Source organism: Lepisosteus platostomus, chromosome 13 (genome assembly GCF_059453375.1).
Source record: "Lepisosteus platostomus isolate fLepPlt1 chromosome 13, fLepPlt1.hap1, whole genome shotgun sequence".
NCBI lineage: Eukaryota > Metazoa > Chordata > Actinopteri > Semionotiformes > Lepisosteidae > Lepisosteus > Lepisosteus platostomus.
The window spans coordinates 8,467,667-8,483,261 of NC_142623.1; the positions used below are offsets into that span (position 1 = coordinate 8,467,667).

At 37.7% G+C, this 15,595-nt stretch overlaps 1 protein-coding gene across 1 annotated transcript; it reads left to right on the forward strand.

Annotated features, from left to right (window-relative positions):
• The first annotated feature begins 11 nt into the window (after positions 1-11).
• Positions 12-14,951, forward strand: dnajc8 (DnaJ (Hsp40) homolog, subfamily C, member 8). The gene is made up of 9 exons (XM_088602974.1): positions 12-130; positions 1,562-1,663; positions 2,310-2,366; positions 2,698-2,764; positions 4,013-4,107; positions 7,576-7,647; positions 8,498-8,589; positions 8,884-8,959; positions 13,581-14,951. The coding sequence occupies exons 1-9, from the start codon at positions 56-58 to the stop codon at positions 13,698-13,700; spliced, it is 756 nt and encodes a 251-aa protein (XP_088459100.1). The 5' UTR covers positions 12-55; the 3' UTR covers positions 13,701-14,951.
• The last annotated feature ends 644 nt before the right edge of the window (positions 14,952-15,595 follow it).

Consider the following 15,595-nt stretch of genomic DNA (forward strand, 5'->3'; position numbering starts at 1 on the left):
GGAAATGCAAGATCACGTGATAGAGCATCGCCACGTGACCCATGTTTAAGCCAAGATGGCGGCTGCAGGGGCTGAGCCTGGTATTACGGCTGATGGTAGCGACGATGCCTTTCAATTGTTTTACTCGGAGGTAAAAAATAAATATGTACATTATGATTAAAAAAAATACCCTGAAAGTACCATGCGATTTTCAAAGTGTCTTTGGGAAATTTCTAAGCTGCAGCCCCGCAGGGATCCCCAGAATGTCCGCGCAGGGCCCTGCGTAAACTGGGTGAATTTGAGGGAATGGCTGCAAATCAACACTGTTGTTTCCTATCGAAGACCAAGATTAAAGCCTGATTGTAAGGCTGTTATTTCACGTTATGTAACAAAAACAATCAGAGTTTGAAATGCAGGTGTTTATGAAATCACAGATATTTTTTGGCGTGCTTGACTACTTACGGTATGATTGGTGTGTTGTGTTCAATTTATTCGGGATCCGCCGGAGACGGATCTCGCAAGTTCATAAAATTAAATCTAACATGATATTTGTTTTACCTAATGAGATAATTTGGCATTTAAGATTGCGCTTTAGTAAATTATACGAATTTGACATTATAACCATTGGTTAAAATAACTTTATGCTTATTCTGGACATGTTTACAGGTGTCGTATTCAATTCAGTGTCCTCTGCAAATCGGTATTTATGTTTGGATTTTTATTACAGTGCATTCTACGCATTGTGTCATAAAGAGCTACATCCATTTAATTAAAACAATTGTGAGTAGATATAAATGTTAAATTATTAAGTTTATCGGGTGGTAAACGTGCCTTATACTGCAAATGTGTCCTAAGGAAGCACAACCCTAATGCAGTTGCAGGTATTTATCGCTGATCCAGGACCTAGGACACAAAACGCGTTTTCAAATGTCTGACTTCTATAAATAAAACGAAATAAAGGTACCACCTGTGTTTATACCATGTGCAGATTTGATCTCCTATTGAAGATTTATGACTGAACAAGATCTCCAGTTATGCAAAAGGATTGCATACATCCCTAAAGGAATTTGTGGCAAATTTTACACAGTTCAGGTGGCAGGGTGGCGCAGTGATTAGTGATAATTGCTACCGCACAGGGTTAAATTCCGGGAAGCTACCCATGTGGTATTTGGGGTTACATCCCACAGTCAAAAAACATACCAGTAGGTTGACTTGCTTCAGGGAAACCTGGCCCGGGTGCGAGTGTGTGCCCTGTGGTAGGCTGTATTTGAGGTCAATATTACACACAGTTCACCACAATGGGGGAAACATGATTGAGTAGTGTTTGAAACTGAGGGGATTGTAACACACGATACAGAACCATCATTCTGTTAGTGCAGTACATTCATCAAGAAGTATATCTAAATGCAATAGATACAGCTCTGTACTGATTTTTTTTTCTGTTATTTTGTCATCTTTAAGATGGGGACAAATGTATAGATATATGATAAATCAGAGGTAATAATGTTTTGAAGAGGTTTAAAGATGTATTAATTTTTCCTGTTGTTTCTTAAGCATGTGTGTTGATTGTCTTTTTGAAAAGGTGAAGCAGATTGAGAAAAGAGACTCTGTGTTGACCCCAAAGCAACAGATTGAAAGGTTAACCAGACCAGGATCTTCCTATTTCAATCTCAACCCTTTTGAAGTAAGTACATCTCGTTGGATCTCAGATGCAAGGGTGTGCCTCTTCAGTACTGGGATGGGAGCCCTCAGAGGAAAGCCAAACTGGTGTTGATGGACCAGCAGGGTACGCTTTAGCTTCTGGAATATAATTTCTAAATCAGCACTCCAGTATGATAAGCAGGTGCCCTGTCTTCCAGGTGTGACATGAAATCGAGTTCTTTACCACTTGGTCATTAAGGATCCCTTTGCACTGTTCATAAGAGTTTGGATATTCTCCTGGTATCCTGTTAAATTCCATGCCTGTACTATATATACCTGAACTTTGTCCATATTTCAATTGATGAAGCAGTTTTTCCCTTTTTCACCTGATCTGCTCTGCAGCGGGGCTGCTGGACCAGAAGTGCTAGCTTGCATCAGCCAGATGGGACTTTGTTTCAATGGTGGATGAAGTGGGTCCTATATATAAAGCTCATTGAAATCCAGTGGTGTGGGAAATGTGTGTAGATATGAAATGTTTAATGTAGATAAAACAATGATTAATATGTTCCTGATCTTGACTTGTGTGGAAGATGTATTTTGCGTGTACTGTGCCCAGAAGTACAGAAGAACATTTTCTTTTGATGTCTTTAAACTTTGTGATATCTATAACTGTGTATATTTTGTCTCAGGTTCTACAGCTTGATCCAGAAGTTACAGATGATGAAATAAAGAAGAGGTTTCGTCAGGTATGTTCAAATCCTTATTGCGCTCTTAGCATACTGCATAGTGTCCACAGACAACTGGAATTAAAAGTCATACTGCTATTCCATTTCAAGTGAACATTTGTAAATGCAAATTAATTTGTGGGGTTATAATTTTATGGAGTTTTCTTAAAACAGTTCTGCAAAAAGGAAATGTATTCAAAACTGCAGTGGGATTATACCAAACAGAAAATCATTTTTTAAAAGATAATAGTCACCAGTAATAATTCAGGTAATAAATAAAAACTTGTTTTAATGGGTATAAATCATGTTTTGGCTCAACTTTCAGTAACAGCATTTTATACCTTAATTACAGCTTTCAATCCTGGTCCATCCTGATAAAAACCAAGATGATTCAGAAAGAGCACAAAAGGCATTTGAAGGTACAGTAAAGCACCTTGCTTCTGTATTATTCTACCTGAACATGTAAATCCTGCAGGGGACTGGCGTGTTACTGCAAGGTCCAGATAGTTTTACAACAGGAGATAGTCCTGAATATGGTGGATTTGCTAATTCCAGATGTCCCCAAATATTTTTTTTTCTTTTAAGTCCTTTATAGAGTAGCATGTCCCGAATCACAGGACTGTGGTGTCAGTTTAGAAATTCTGGGCTGAAGGGAAGAGTGCCTCTTACTGGTCTACAGGTACCTCTTATAGCAGCAACCTAGTTTGCCTAATAGTTTTTCCATCCCAGTATTGACTAGGGCCAGGCTTGTTACATTTATTCATGGACTCGCCGTCTGCAAGTAGTTTTCGTTATTTGGCATTTTGTAGTCATTCAGTAAGTCTAGCAGTGATTGTTACTGTACTCGCAAGCTTTATTTATAATATCTGTATTGTGCTTTTTGTTGAAGAATTTAAACAGGGTTGTTTTCTTCTAATTTGAGCCTGACTGTTTTTAGAAAAAAGGCTTGGATGTTTTCTTTCTTGTTGTAAGCAATTTTCTAATTGCAAATTATATATATAATTGGGTCAACCTAGCTAATGGGATGAGTACAGTTGATTCAGTCTTATTCATCATTATCATTATTATTTTCAGATTTTTACTTTTTTGGAAAACATTTCCACAATGCATTTAATCTGTTTACTTTTATTTTTTTATTATTATTGCAGTATCCCTTGCTTGCATCCTTACATACTTAAACACAAGACTATCACCATTGGCAATTAAGTCAAGGGAATATAATTATGGGTTATTTATTGTAAACAACATATTAAGCGTTTTCTTTGTATGGACAAGTTTTAGAGTTTGAAGTGTTATTTTATACAACATAAATAAATAGATTTTGGCAGACCATGTTCGTCTGTGGAAAGACCATAGCATGTGGCTCCCCACTCACATTGTGATGACCTCTGCTCTAGATCAACAGGTTCAATATGGTTACGTTTAAAAGCATCCTTCCAAAGATATTTGTTCATTAGGAAAGCAAATACATCTGTCTACAAAGAAAAGTCTGAGAATAACTAATCACATTGTTTTTCAGGCAAAGCTGTCTTACCTAATTAAACACACAAAATGAAGATGCGTCTGCTGTACAGATCTGCTGGCTATATGAAGAAAACTGAAGATTTTGACATGATTTCTCTTTAATGGATTAATGAGAATAATCATATAATTCCTTGTCTCTTTAGCGGTTGATAAAGCCTACAAGTTGCTCTTGGATTCAGAGCAGAAGAAGCGGGCTATTGACGTGATCCATGCAGGAAAGGAGTATATCGAGCACACGGTGAGGTCCTAACACAAGCATTTAGTTCACCCCACACGCTTCTCTTTTTAACTGTTGTGTTCTACTATGTGAGCACAAACCTTGGGCAGTTTACTCATAAAACTAACGGGGAATTGTTCAGTTGTCTAGTCCAGGTAGTTCTCGATTTCAGTGCTCTTAACTCCTAATTTGCATGTTTTTAGTTTAATATGCCACAGGCATATATATACGGTGCCTTGCAAAAGTATTCAGACCCTTGACCAATTCTCTCATTTTACTGAATTACAAATCCTACATTGAAATTTTGTTCTCTGTGATATTTTTATTTCAAAGCACTGAAACTCAAAATTATTTATATTATAAATTAATTATTTAATGTGACATTGTTTTATGTTAGAAAATATTCTTAAGAAAAATAAAAAAACTGAAATATGCTGTTTGCATAAGTATTCAATCCCCACATTTTAATATTTTGTAGAGCCACCTTTTGCAGCAATAACAGCTTTAAGTCTTTTGGGGTAAGTATGTACCAGCTTTGCACACTGTTTAGGAGTGATTTTGGCCCATTCTTCCAGGCAGATTTGCTCCAGGTTTTTCAGGTTAGTCGGATGCCGCGTGTGCGCCGCAATTTTCAAACAGTGCCACAGATTCTCAATTGGATTGAGATCAGGGCTTTTACTGGGCCATTGTAGGTCATTCACCTTTTTGTTCTTGAGCCACTCCAGTGTTACTTTAGCCTTGTGTTTGGGATCATTATCCTGCTGAAAGATGATCTTTCTCCCAAGCTTCAGTTTTTTAGAAGCCTGAAACAGGTTTTCTTGCAGTATTTCCCTGTATTTTGCACCATCCATTGTTCTTTCTATTTTAACATGATGCTCAGTCCCTGCTGATGAAAAGCAGCCCCACAGCTTGATGCTACCACCACCATACTTCACTGTAGATATGGTGTTTTCTGAGGTGTGGGCAGTGTTAGATTTGCACCACACATAGCGCCTTGAATTTTGGCTAAAAAACTCTATCTTGGTGTCATCTGACCACAAAATCTTTTCCCACATTGCAACTGGGTCACTATCATACTTTTTGGCAAACTCGACATGCTTTCACATGGTTTTTGTTTTAGTAATGGCTTCTTTTGTGCCACCCTCCCATACAGGCCAGTGTTAAGCAGAGCTCTTGAGTATATAATTGACTGGTACACCTTTACTCTACTCTCAGCTACTGAACTCTGTAGGTCCTTCAAAGTGATCATTGGGCTCTCTGTGGCTCTATGGTCTCCTTGTTCGCGCACAGAGTTTTGAGGGACAGCGTTTTTCAGGCAGTGTCTGGGTGGTTTGATGTAGCTTCCACTTCTTGATAAATGAACCAACAGTGCCCCCTGGGACATTCAAACACTTGGATATTTTTTTGTACCCTTTTCCTAATTTATGAATTTTTTTACTTTATCTCTGACTTCTTTAGAAGGCTCTTTAGTCTTCATTAGTCTTCATTTTCACAGCTGTCCTTCAGATTCACAACCTGAATAATGATCCCTTAACTGTGGGGGTTTTGTGCAGAAAATGTGGCAGTTATTTTAATGATTCCCAGGTAGAGGCCAATTGTAAGGCAATTGTGTCCTCCTTAGGGCAATCGTTTTTCACCTGTGTAAACTCAGAGCCTCTGCAACACAGGGATTTAATACTTAATGCAAACAGCATTTTTCAGTTTTTTTATTTTTCTTTCGAAAATTTTCGAAGAAAACAATGTCACATTAAAATAATTAATTCTGAGTTTCAGTGCTTAGAAATACAAATATCACAGAGAACTAAATTTCAGTGTAGGATTTGTAATTCAGTAAAAATGAGAGAATTGGTCAAGGGTCTGAATATTTTGCAAGACACTATATATCACTTCTGAGTTTAGGACACATTCGTTTTCAGTTTGATGCAGTTCGATGTGGCCAGCAAAAGACAGCTGGTCAGACGGTTCAAGGCTACTCTTAACCAGTTGTGCCAGGAAGAATTGTCACAAGCAGCAGGGCGATCTGTCTCTGTATTCTTCCAGCCTCCAACCATTTCCCATTGTCTCGTGTGTTAAATCTATGCCATACCTGTCTTTGTATCTTATATGTCTTTTATATACTCTTAAGTCAATAAAACCCTTCACTTAAGATACTGAGTGAAAACTCTTAAAAACAAAATTCAATATAAAGAATTTTTCAATAAAGCATTATTTTAAAAATATTAAAAAACAAAATATTAAACTTTTGCCATTGCAGCAGTTGATAATCATCTAGAAACCTACAGAAGGTTTTTCTTCTTTTTTTTTCGAATTTTTAGATAAGAAGAAGGAAAAATATATTTGTACTGTTACTTATGAGACTTTTAAAGGAATGGCATTGAAAAGAGAGTAAAAGGACAGAAGATAGTTGCACAGTGCTGGAGCCTGTATGGGCAGGCGACTCAAGCATTTTCCAAACCAATCTCCTCTGAAAACAGAACCGATTGTCTTCTGTTCACATTTACATGAAACTGATAAACATTATAAACCACGGTTTAAAAATGACTTTTAGTACACCGGTATAATCGCCTTACATGGATAAATGGAATTGTCTTTATCTGGGATGTTAACCCTCTGGTTGGGGGTAGATCTGGAGCACATGCCCCCTCTGTTGACTGTTTAATAATAATAATAACATCACTTTATTAACCCTTTACAATTTCTTGCATTAGGAATGTTTTTTTGCATACCCCAGCTTGCTCTCCATGAGACTCACAGACAGGGAGAGAAACTTGGGGTCAGAGCGCAGGGTCAGTCATTGTACAGCACCCATGGAGCAGTTGGGTTAATGGCCTTGCTCAGGGGCCCAACGGAGTAGGATTCCTCTGCCAGCTGTGGGATTTGAACTGGCAACCATCCAGTCAGAGGCGCAGATCCTTAGCCACAGAGCCACCGCTCCGCCCCCGTTTATAGAGTAAATACTCCTGAGTAAATACTCCTTAAATTTGATTCAATTTAAGGAGTATTTTTTACAAATGGCGTGTAAATCACAAGCTACTTCTACTTTTCACCTAAACAGACAGAACTTCAGTGGGGTTCTCTGTGCACAGGCTTCTAAACATCAGTTTACACATCTTTATGTTTTGCACAAGACTAAACCTCAGTTTATGCTTCTTGGCTGATTCCGCACAGTTTTCTTGGTGGGGCTGCTGGAGATGCGTATTACTAGCTGGCAAGAAAATAAGCGATAGTTCCTTTCTCTTTTTAGATGGAAGCTACCTGTTTTATAAACCGCTCTGCAGTAAGAGTATAAATTAATGCAGTCACTCTTAGTAAAAGTTATGAACAGCGGGCAAACCTTTAGCTGTGGAGATCGGGATGTCTTAGATGTTCCTAAGAATACTATAAGATTCTTTCACCAACCTGGAATACACTGAGATTGCCTATGAAAATGTCCTTGTAAACAGCAGCTTATTCGAATGAACTCTTTTATTTCCCCCTGGACTGCGTTAGATGAAAGAGAAGAAGAAGCAGCTGAAGAAAGAAGGAAAGTCCACGATAGTCGAAGAGGACGATCCGGAAATGGTAAGACGCTGTGGGATGGCCAGACAGAAAGAGTTCAGCATTGACTTCCTTTTTGTTTTGTTTTTTTATCTCATTTTAATGGTATTTAAAAATAAATAAATCCAATGTACATCTTTTACATGTCTTGCCCTGATCACTTGGTCAGTTCAGTAATGCTTCAGCTTGATGTTGTGTGACCCCTGTTAATTCTGGTGTTCTGTCTAAATTGCACTCTCATCTTACATAATCAGGCTTTTCCGAAGTTCCCCTTTGATTTCAGTGGCGATACACTTTGTCACTTCTCCTGATGCCATGCGTAATGGGGCTGCTGTTGTGTAATGGCTGTTGTGTGTCACCCAGATGAGTGCTGCACTTCGGTTCCCACGCATACGTGTAAAGAGCTTTGGGGTAATGAGTGCTATACAAATGCAAGAATCTATTATTGACCTGCTTGTTCTGCAAGCACTACAGGGTGAGGAGCTCAGTCAAAGCCTTTCAGGTTGTGCTATTTCAGTACCTTATAATGCTGAAATGCATTCTGGTTAGGTCACCAGCCTGTCGACTGGCAAAGCATCTTTTAAAGCTGGTGGCAACCTGCATTCATGGCACAATTGACATCATGAGATTTGTTATTGGCAGTATAGAGTGTACTGCTGCATCAGCTGGATTTTGTTCATGTCTTCCTACCTAACCACTATTCTTACAAAGAGGGTCTCCTAATGCCTCCTGTTTTTCATGATTGGTATATGATGAACTGAAATGGTAATTGTATCCTGGGGAAAATGGTTCAATAAGTCAGCCTGAAAAGGCATTGCTATCATGAAAAAGGGTGTGTAACAACAGGGTAAATGATGTTTTTTGTCTTCTGCAGTTCAGGCAAGCGGTGTACAAACAGACAATGAAACTTTTTGCAGAGCTGGAGATAAAGAGGAAGGAGAGGGAAGCCAAGGAAATGCATGAAAGGTAAATGAAGTTTCATGAGGGCAAACTGTTTAAAACAACAGTGGAAATCCTAGGAGCTGGGTCTTCCTTTTTAAAGCCAGATTTCCCTTCTGGGTTGTTTACTAGGCTCCTAAAATATCAGTTCTGTGAAAGTAATGCAGTTGTTTCTTTTTTTAAAAATCCAGTTTACATTGAAATGTGTTCATAGCTCCAGATCATGACCCGTGAAAAACACAAAAATAAACCCCCTTTTGGTTCCTCTCTCTTACATTATTGTGACTGCTTTGCTCCTTTTTTCTGTGTTTTGCTTTGAAGGAAACGACAGCGGGAGGAGGAAATTGAGGCACAGGAGAAAGCTAAACGTGAAAGGGAGTGGAACAAAAACTTTGAGGTAGAGATTATTCTAATGTTCAGAGCTTGTTTCTTTTTGTGAGAGAGCTATATTGGTTAGCCTACACCAATAACCAGGCTACTGACGGAGCCACATGCCAATATAAATAAGGTATTTTCAAATCTGAAATTATAACTTTGTTAGTGTCTGTGTGGGACTACACCTGGGTCTGCTGCTTAAGTATGTTTTTATAAGGAGCTCCCAAGTTGCTCCCAGTAGAGACATGAGCAAACTTGCACTGGCATCACTGAGTTAATGTGCCTCTCCTCCAAATGATGCTAAGATTTCCCGTCAGCAACTGCTGAGTTCACTTGCAGTGTGTCAATTGATGAGTGCATGTATCTGGCATGTCAGGACAACATACACACATTTTTATGTAGAAGTTATTGCCAGAGAGTCTCTTCGTCCTTTTGGACTCTCCAATTATTTCTATATATAGGTAACAAAAACCTTGCACTTCTAAAATTAGTCTGCATGTGCTGAAACTTTAGCCACTGAGGATGTTATTACTGGTAGTGCTTTTAGAAGTGCAGGGCAGTGTTCCATTTCACCAGCAGGTGGCATCTTCACTGTAACTATAGCTGGTGCTTGGGTTAAGTATTCAGTTTAAACACTTTGTCATGTGTTGGTTTGCTTACTGGAAAATAGGAGTTACAATAATGATTTCAAGATAAACTTGAAAATATCGCTTTTCAACCTATTCACCATTGTATGCTTCTTATGCAATTCTCAATGTTTTAGCCACATCCACACAATATATACTCATCATGTACATCCACAGAATGAGATTTAGTATTTACAGGGAACAGTAAAGCCATGCATTCAGGGTATTACCACATGCTGTCCCACTGATTTTTATTAATCAACAGATAACACTTTAAAGAAATTAAAACTTAATGTCAGTTAAAACTCAACATTCACCAAGTTCCCCTTTTCAGGCATTGCATTGATCTCATTCATAGCGTAGAGATATTGTGAAATACATTTAGTAAAACTCTGATGTATAGATTCTCTGTTTTATGTAGGCTACATGCTTAGAAAGACCAGTTTTACCTGTTACATGAAATATGAATAGAGCCAATTGCTTGTAAGAAAGAGGGCTTAGAATTTGCTGCATTCTGTTAAAAATGAGGAATGCTGCCACCTGTTTTTAATAGCAGAACACACTTGATACATGACTGCGCTCGTCTGTTAACTTCATGTATCCCCTGTGCAAAATGATTCCCCATTCTGTTCATAATTTACTGGAAGTGGATAATAAATGGAAACACTTTGGTAAATGAAGGACACCATGTTTACTCACAGAAAGGGCTTCTTCACAGTTGTGGGTTGTTAATTAAACTAACCTCCCAGTATGCTTAGGCGCATGTATAAACATGCTGGACAGACCTGTTTTCCCATGATTTCAGCAAGCATGGGTACAACAGGAGACCTTAGTGACTTTGAAAGAAGAATGCTGAAACAGGTTTGGCAGGCCAAGAGTGCTAAGCTTACTTATGTTTCAGGAGTAGTAGTGTCTAAGGTGATATCAGTATAGCCGTAACCCAGACATTGCTCATCACTCCAGCCCTGTATGTTTGCCAGGCATTGGATAGTTGACTATCTTGTAGGGAAAATGCCACTGCTCCCCTCTTAAGGAATTCCAGAATTTTAGATGTGGTGGACATTATTCCAAAGTGCATACTGGCCACACATGGTTGCCCAGCACCCTGTTAAGTGACTTCACATTGGTGTTTCCATTTTTTTTGTCCATTACCTTTATATGTGGACTAGAATACACAATACTGATTGTGGACCACATAAGCCACCAAACCAGTTCCTAATTACTAAAACCACACACAGTCCTTTTCCTGTCGTGAGCTACACACTGTGACTAACATTCTCCAGGTTATCATCCTTGTCTGTTTTCTTTCAGTGACAATTTAGTCACACAGTTTTTAAGTAAAGGAATATTACTAACTTTCCAGATTCTGGTAACTTTTTGACAGGTTATATGTAGGGCAGCAACAAACGAATATTTTGTTAATCGATTATTCAGGCGAATATTACACTGATTAATTGATTAATCGGCTCAGCTGAAAATTGTCTTGTAAATGAGAAAGGCTGTGACAAATAGTTTGGCATTGTTCAGTAGCCATATACCTTAATTCAATTAAATAATGAGAAACAAAGCCTTGAAAAAGTTTCAACTTAACTACATTAACATCGTCTTACCTCTTCAAACTGCATTGTCTTTCACTTTTAAATTTCAGGATTTATTTGTCTTTTTTGTACAAAAATACAATTCAAAATGTTAAATATAAAAATGAAATAAACAGGATTCAAATAAGTTCAAAGTTCAAAGTAAACTTCATATAAGTCACTTGAAATCAAACTGTGAACTGAGAACAACAGCAAGTAAATGTTTTGGTTGACTGTAAGATTTGCTAATATGAGCTGCGGTGAAGAACATTGATAAGTAAACGTAGATTGTATCTCTCTCGACTGCAGTATCATTTAACAAGGTTAACACTGTAGTCTATTCTGATCGTATTTTTATTTCACAAGATGAGCTATATATGACGGTAGTTCACAAGACGAGCTATGTATGAATACGTTTACAGGACGAGCTGCTGATTGTTAAATAATGTTTTGAAGTAGTCCATATTTATTTCTGATAGGATGACAAGCTTTATCTCTTTACTTGTACAGTTCTTTGAAAAGACTACTATCCATATGGTGAGAGTTAAGCAAACTGAAAATATGCTGTAATAATAATATGAAAATAATGTGCAATAGCATATTAAGTTGAACTGCAACCCTGCTAACTTTAGGCTAATACACAAATAAGTGGGCGCTTGTGGTATTTCGCCATTGCTAAATACTTCAGTTTGTCAGAACACCACCCACGCCACCGAACACAAAGCTTTTGCTTAAGCATGCACGTTGTACTGCCATAGAATGCTAAATAAACCTGGTATATTCTGCATGTTACGGTTTTACCTTTTCTTTTAAGAAAATGTTTTCACACTTTGCTTCTTTTTGAACTTTCCGCCATTAAATGTTTTTTCGACACATTTTTTCTGCCATAGTTATATGTGATGTAACTTAAAGATGACACACTTACTGCTTTTCTTAATTGTCATCTGTCTTACATCCTGTATCCCAGAAATGTTACAGACAGGGTCTGCTGTTACACCACAGGCTGAGTCAGGACACTCACTGTCCTGCTCGGTGTTCTTCAGCCCTGGAGGTACCAGTCTTGATTTGTCGCACCACTTTGGAAATCCCCGATGTCCTAAGAGTCTTATCAGATATTTTTAATAGACTAGTCACAAGTGTGTTTTTCAAAAATTCTAGAATCAGGAAACTTAATTCTGGAAAAACGAAGTGTGAAAAACTGTTTCTAGTTTTGGCTGTTGTGAAATTCTGACTTTCCTGGACTAGCTGTGCAGATAAAAAGTTTTTTTTAAATAAATTATTAGTAGAAATTTGCAACACTGCCTAAAACTTCCCTTAGAGGAAGAATGTGGTATGAGTGTATATGATTTAAAAAAAAGTCAAGAAGAGGGATAGAGAGAATGGGTTCTTAGTAATGCTAAAACAGGAAGTATTTTGTGTGCAATTAAGCAGAAATGTGAAATGAAACTTTAATTTAGTCAAGCATGAGTGTACGAGATTCAGAATGCCATCCTGTTTTTTGCTTTGATATAAAGCAGAAAATGGTGAAAAATGCAATTTGAGTTTAGGTGAATTAAATAAAAGCTGATGTCTCTTTTATGGGCTTCAGCATCATAAAGAGTATTTTCCTACTATGCCCTTATCCTTTGCGTCTTATAGCTGGAGTGCATCGCAACAAAGAAAAGTGGTCCCAAACAAACATAATTCTGTTCTGTGCGTCCTAAAATCTGTCCTCAGCAGCACTGCTCTACACACACAAATGTTATTGAAGTGTTGGTCCATGTGACATACTAAAGTTTCAATGTCTAGTTTCTCTATTGCTTTTGCTAAATTTACATAGGCTTTGTTCAAGTGTTAATTTTAATTTTGCTTTTGAAAAATGCCAGCAGATTTATCTTTGCTGGCTCAGAATGAAGGGATGTGGTTATATATTTTGACAGTATGCCTCAAAGATAAGGGTCGTTCTTTAAAAGAGAAGATGTTGATATCAGATCTGTGGTATTCGACTATTTTCTCGTGTGAATCAGAAGTTGCAACCTGAGAACATCTTGCAGCATTTAATATCTGCATTCTTGCAGAATTGAGATTTACAGTCATAAGAGGGGTGTGTTCATTTGTGTTTGTGATAGTATTATTTTATTTTTATCATTTGATTTGTAAGACTGGCTTGTTAGTGTCAGAATTGTCAGGGAGATCTGTGCTGGGATAAACTGTCCAGCTGCACACTTTCAGACTCCTCCGTACACACAATTAGAAAAGTTGTGAGGAGAAATCAAACCAAGTTAAAGTAGCAGCCATGACCATTTTGAGAAACCTAAAATGCACAGATTGATCAGAAACAGGTAATTCCAGGAGTTATCCAGTTCACAGGTGTCTGTAATGAATTTAAAAAGGTCTTGTTGTTGCTGCCACATATCGCCTCTAATATAAATATACATTAACACATACACATGTGTACCAGGAAACCAGAGATGGGCGTGTCGACAGCTGGCGGAACTTCCAAGCAAAAGGCAAGACTAAGAAAGAGAAGAAGAACCGATCATTTCTCAAGCCCCCTAAAGTGAAAATGGAGCAGCGATAAGCAGAATATTGGTATGCTGTGCAGAAGATTGGGGGTTACAGGCTCCGGTTCCTGGAAAGCCCACTGTATCTAAACCAGTACCACCTTGGACAGCGTCATCTCCAAAATGTGTTGTATTTCACTTTTTTAAAATATATATAAAAGATCTGACCCTTGAACTCCACACTGGACAAGTTAGACTGTATTCTGCATTTGGAATTTTTTGGTCTTCACTTGCAATCTTGATTTTATAGAACTATGGTTTTTTGTTCAGCTGTAAATAAAACAGAATTTGGAAGTGTGAACTTATACAATTGCTTCAATTATCTTTTTTTTTGGATTTAGTTCCTTTTTTGCTCTCAACATCTACACACAAAAATACTTTGGTAAAGCTTTGGACGTACTAATTTCCATTACAATTTAAATTAAGATCTGCAGCTTCTGTAAAAGTCAATGGAAGATTCATTCATATATGGGTATTCTGGACAATAGTACTTACAGTATATTCACTACTTGTGAATCTAAGCAATGGAACACAAAAAAAGATTTCTAACAATAGAAGCAAATGACTAATACAACAAGTGGCTAAATGCAGAATGTTTAGCCATTTGTTTTATTTATATAGGCCAATTCTGAGCTCTTGAGAAATCTGGATATCTGGTTATGATGATATTGAAATGCTTCTTGGAATGTGTCCTTAGTAATAGCAAAACAGGAAATGTTTTCTGTGTGTAATTAAGTAGGAATAATAAATAAAAGTTTAATTGAGTAGATGAAGCGATAAGCTTGCGTTTTCACACAAGAAACATGAGATTCAGAATGCCATTCTGTTTTTTGCTTTGAAGATAAAATAAAAATACTGTAAACATTGGTACAGCTTATTTTAATTAGTCCGTTAAAAACTAATGCCCCAGTAGTAATCCATTACTGTTGTGTTCATTCAGTTCTGTATTTTGTCAGTACTGAGAATCCACATACATTTTTTTTGTCTGGTCTTTAGTTGGTTTCCTCTGTTTCCATGTTGCTCCTTAAGTGGGAATGTCTTGTTTCTCATTAAAAAGTGTGAAATTAGGAAATGAGACCATTTCACATCTGTAGATCATCAGATTTTTAGTTTTGTAATACCAGTAATTGCAGCACACTGTTGCATTGTATCTTGCTGTACTGGGTGTGTTACAGGATCTTGTTTTATTGTTTTTTTTGTATTGTAATATTGGCACGGGACTCTGTATCACCAATTAAAGCAAGTGTTGGAAATGTCCCTTACATAAAGTGGCTGTGCTGTTTCATATTACAGGAGATTTTTACAAAATGTATCCAACCGATTTATGTCATTTTGAGTCACATTCCTCCTTTTCTTGAATCTTCCAGGTTCAAAATGAAATCCCTCTACTACTGCTGTTTTTCACACCAAGAGAAAAAACTAAGGCTGAAGCAGCAGGCCTGTCTTCCAGTCTGTTCTAGGATGATCTTTTTTCTGTCATTACTGTAAAAAAAACCTTGAATTCAAGATGAAAGAACTTGGTTGTGTGTTCTTAGGCTGATTGCATTGGGAACCTGTGTGTGGTGTGACTGTGATGCTTTGAGTTCAAAGTGGTTAAAGGGTTTTTGTGTGGTTCGCCAACAGTGTGTCTGGGAGCTCCTGTTTGCATGGTGAAAATGTGGCTTTGTCCATGAAGAACCACTGAGAACCCCTCACCCATGCATAGGGTTCTAGAAAACCCTGATTGTCAAAAGTTGTGCAATTGTCCATGTACTACACAAGCCCTGCTGCTTGGTAGCCTGCTTAGTTTGAGTAACCTCTGTCCTCCGACCTGATATCATCTCAAGAGGAGCTTTAGAACTTTAGAATTCATTTCAGTAATGACCTTATTTGGACTTATTACTTGGAGACTATATGTTAGTCATCCTAGGAG

Coding starts and splice junctions, on each gene's coding strand:
- dnajc8 (XM_088602974.1), top strand. CDS start 56: ATGGCGGCTGCAGGGGCTGAGCCTGGTATTACGGCTGATGGTAGCGAC. Junction 131..1,561: donor TTCAATTGTTTTACTCGGAG/GTAAAAAATAAA, acceptor CTTTTTGAAAAG/GTGAAGCAGATTGAGAAAAG. Junction 1,664..2,309: donor TCAATCTCAACCCTTTTGAA/GTAAGTACATCT, acceptor ATTTTGTCTCAG/GTTCTACAGCTTGATCCAGA.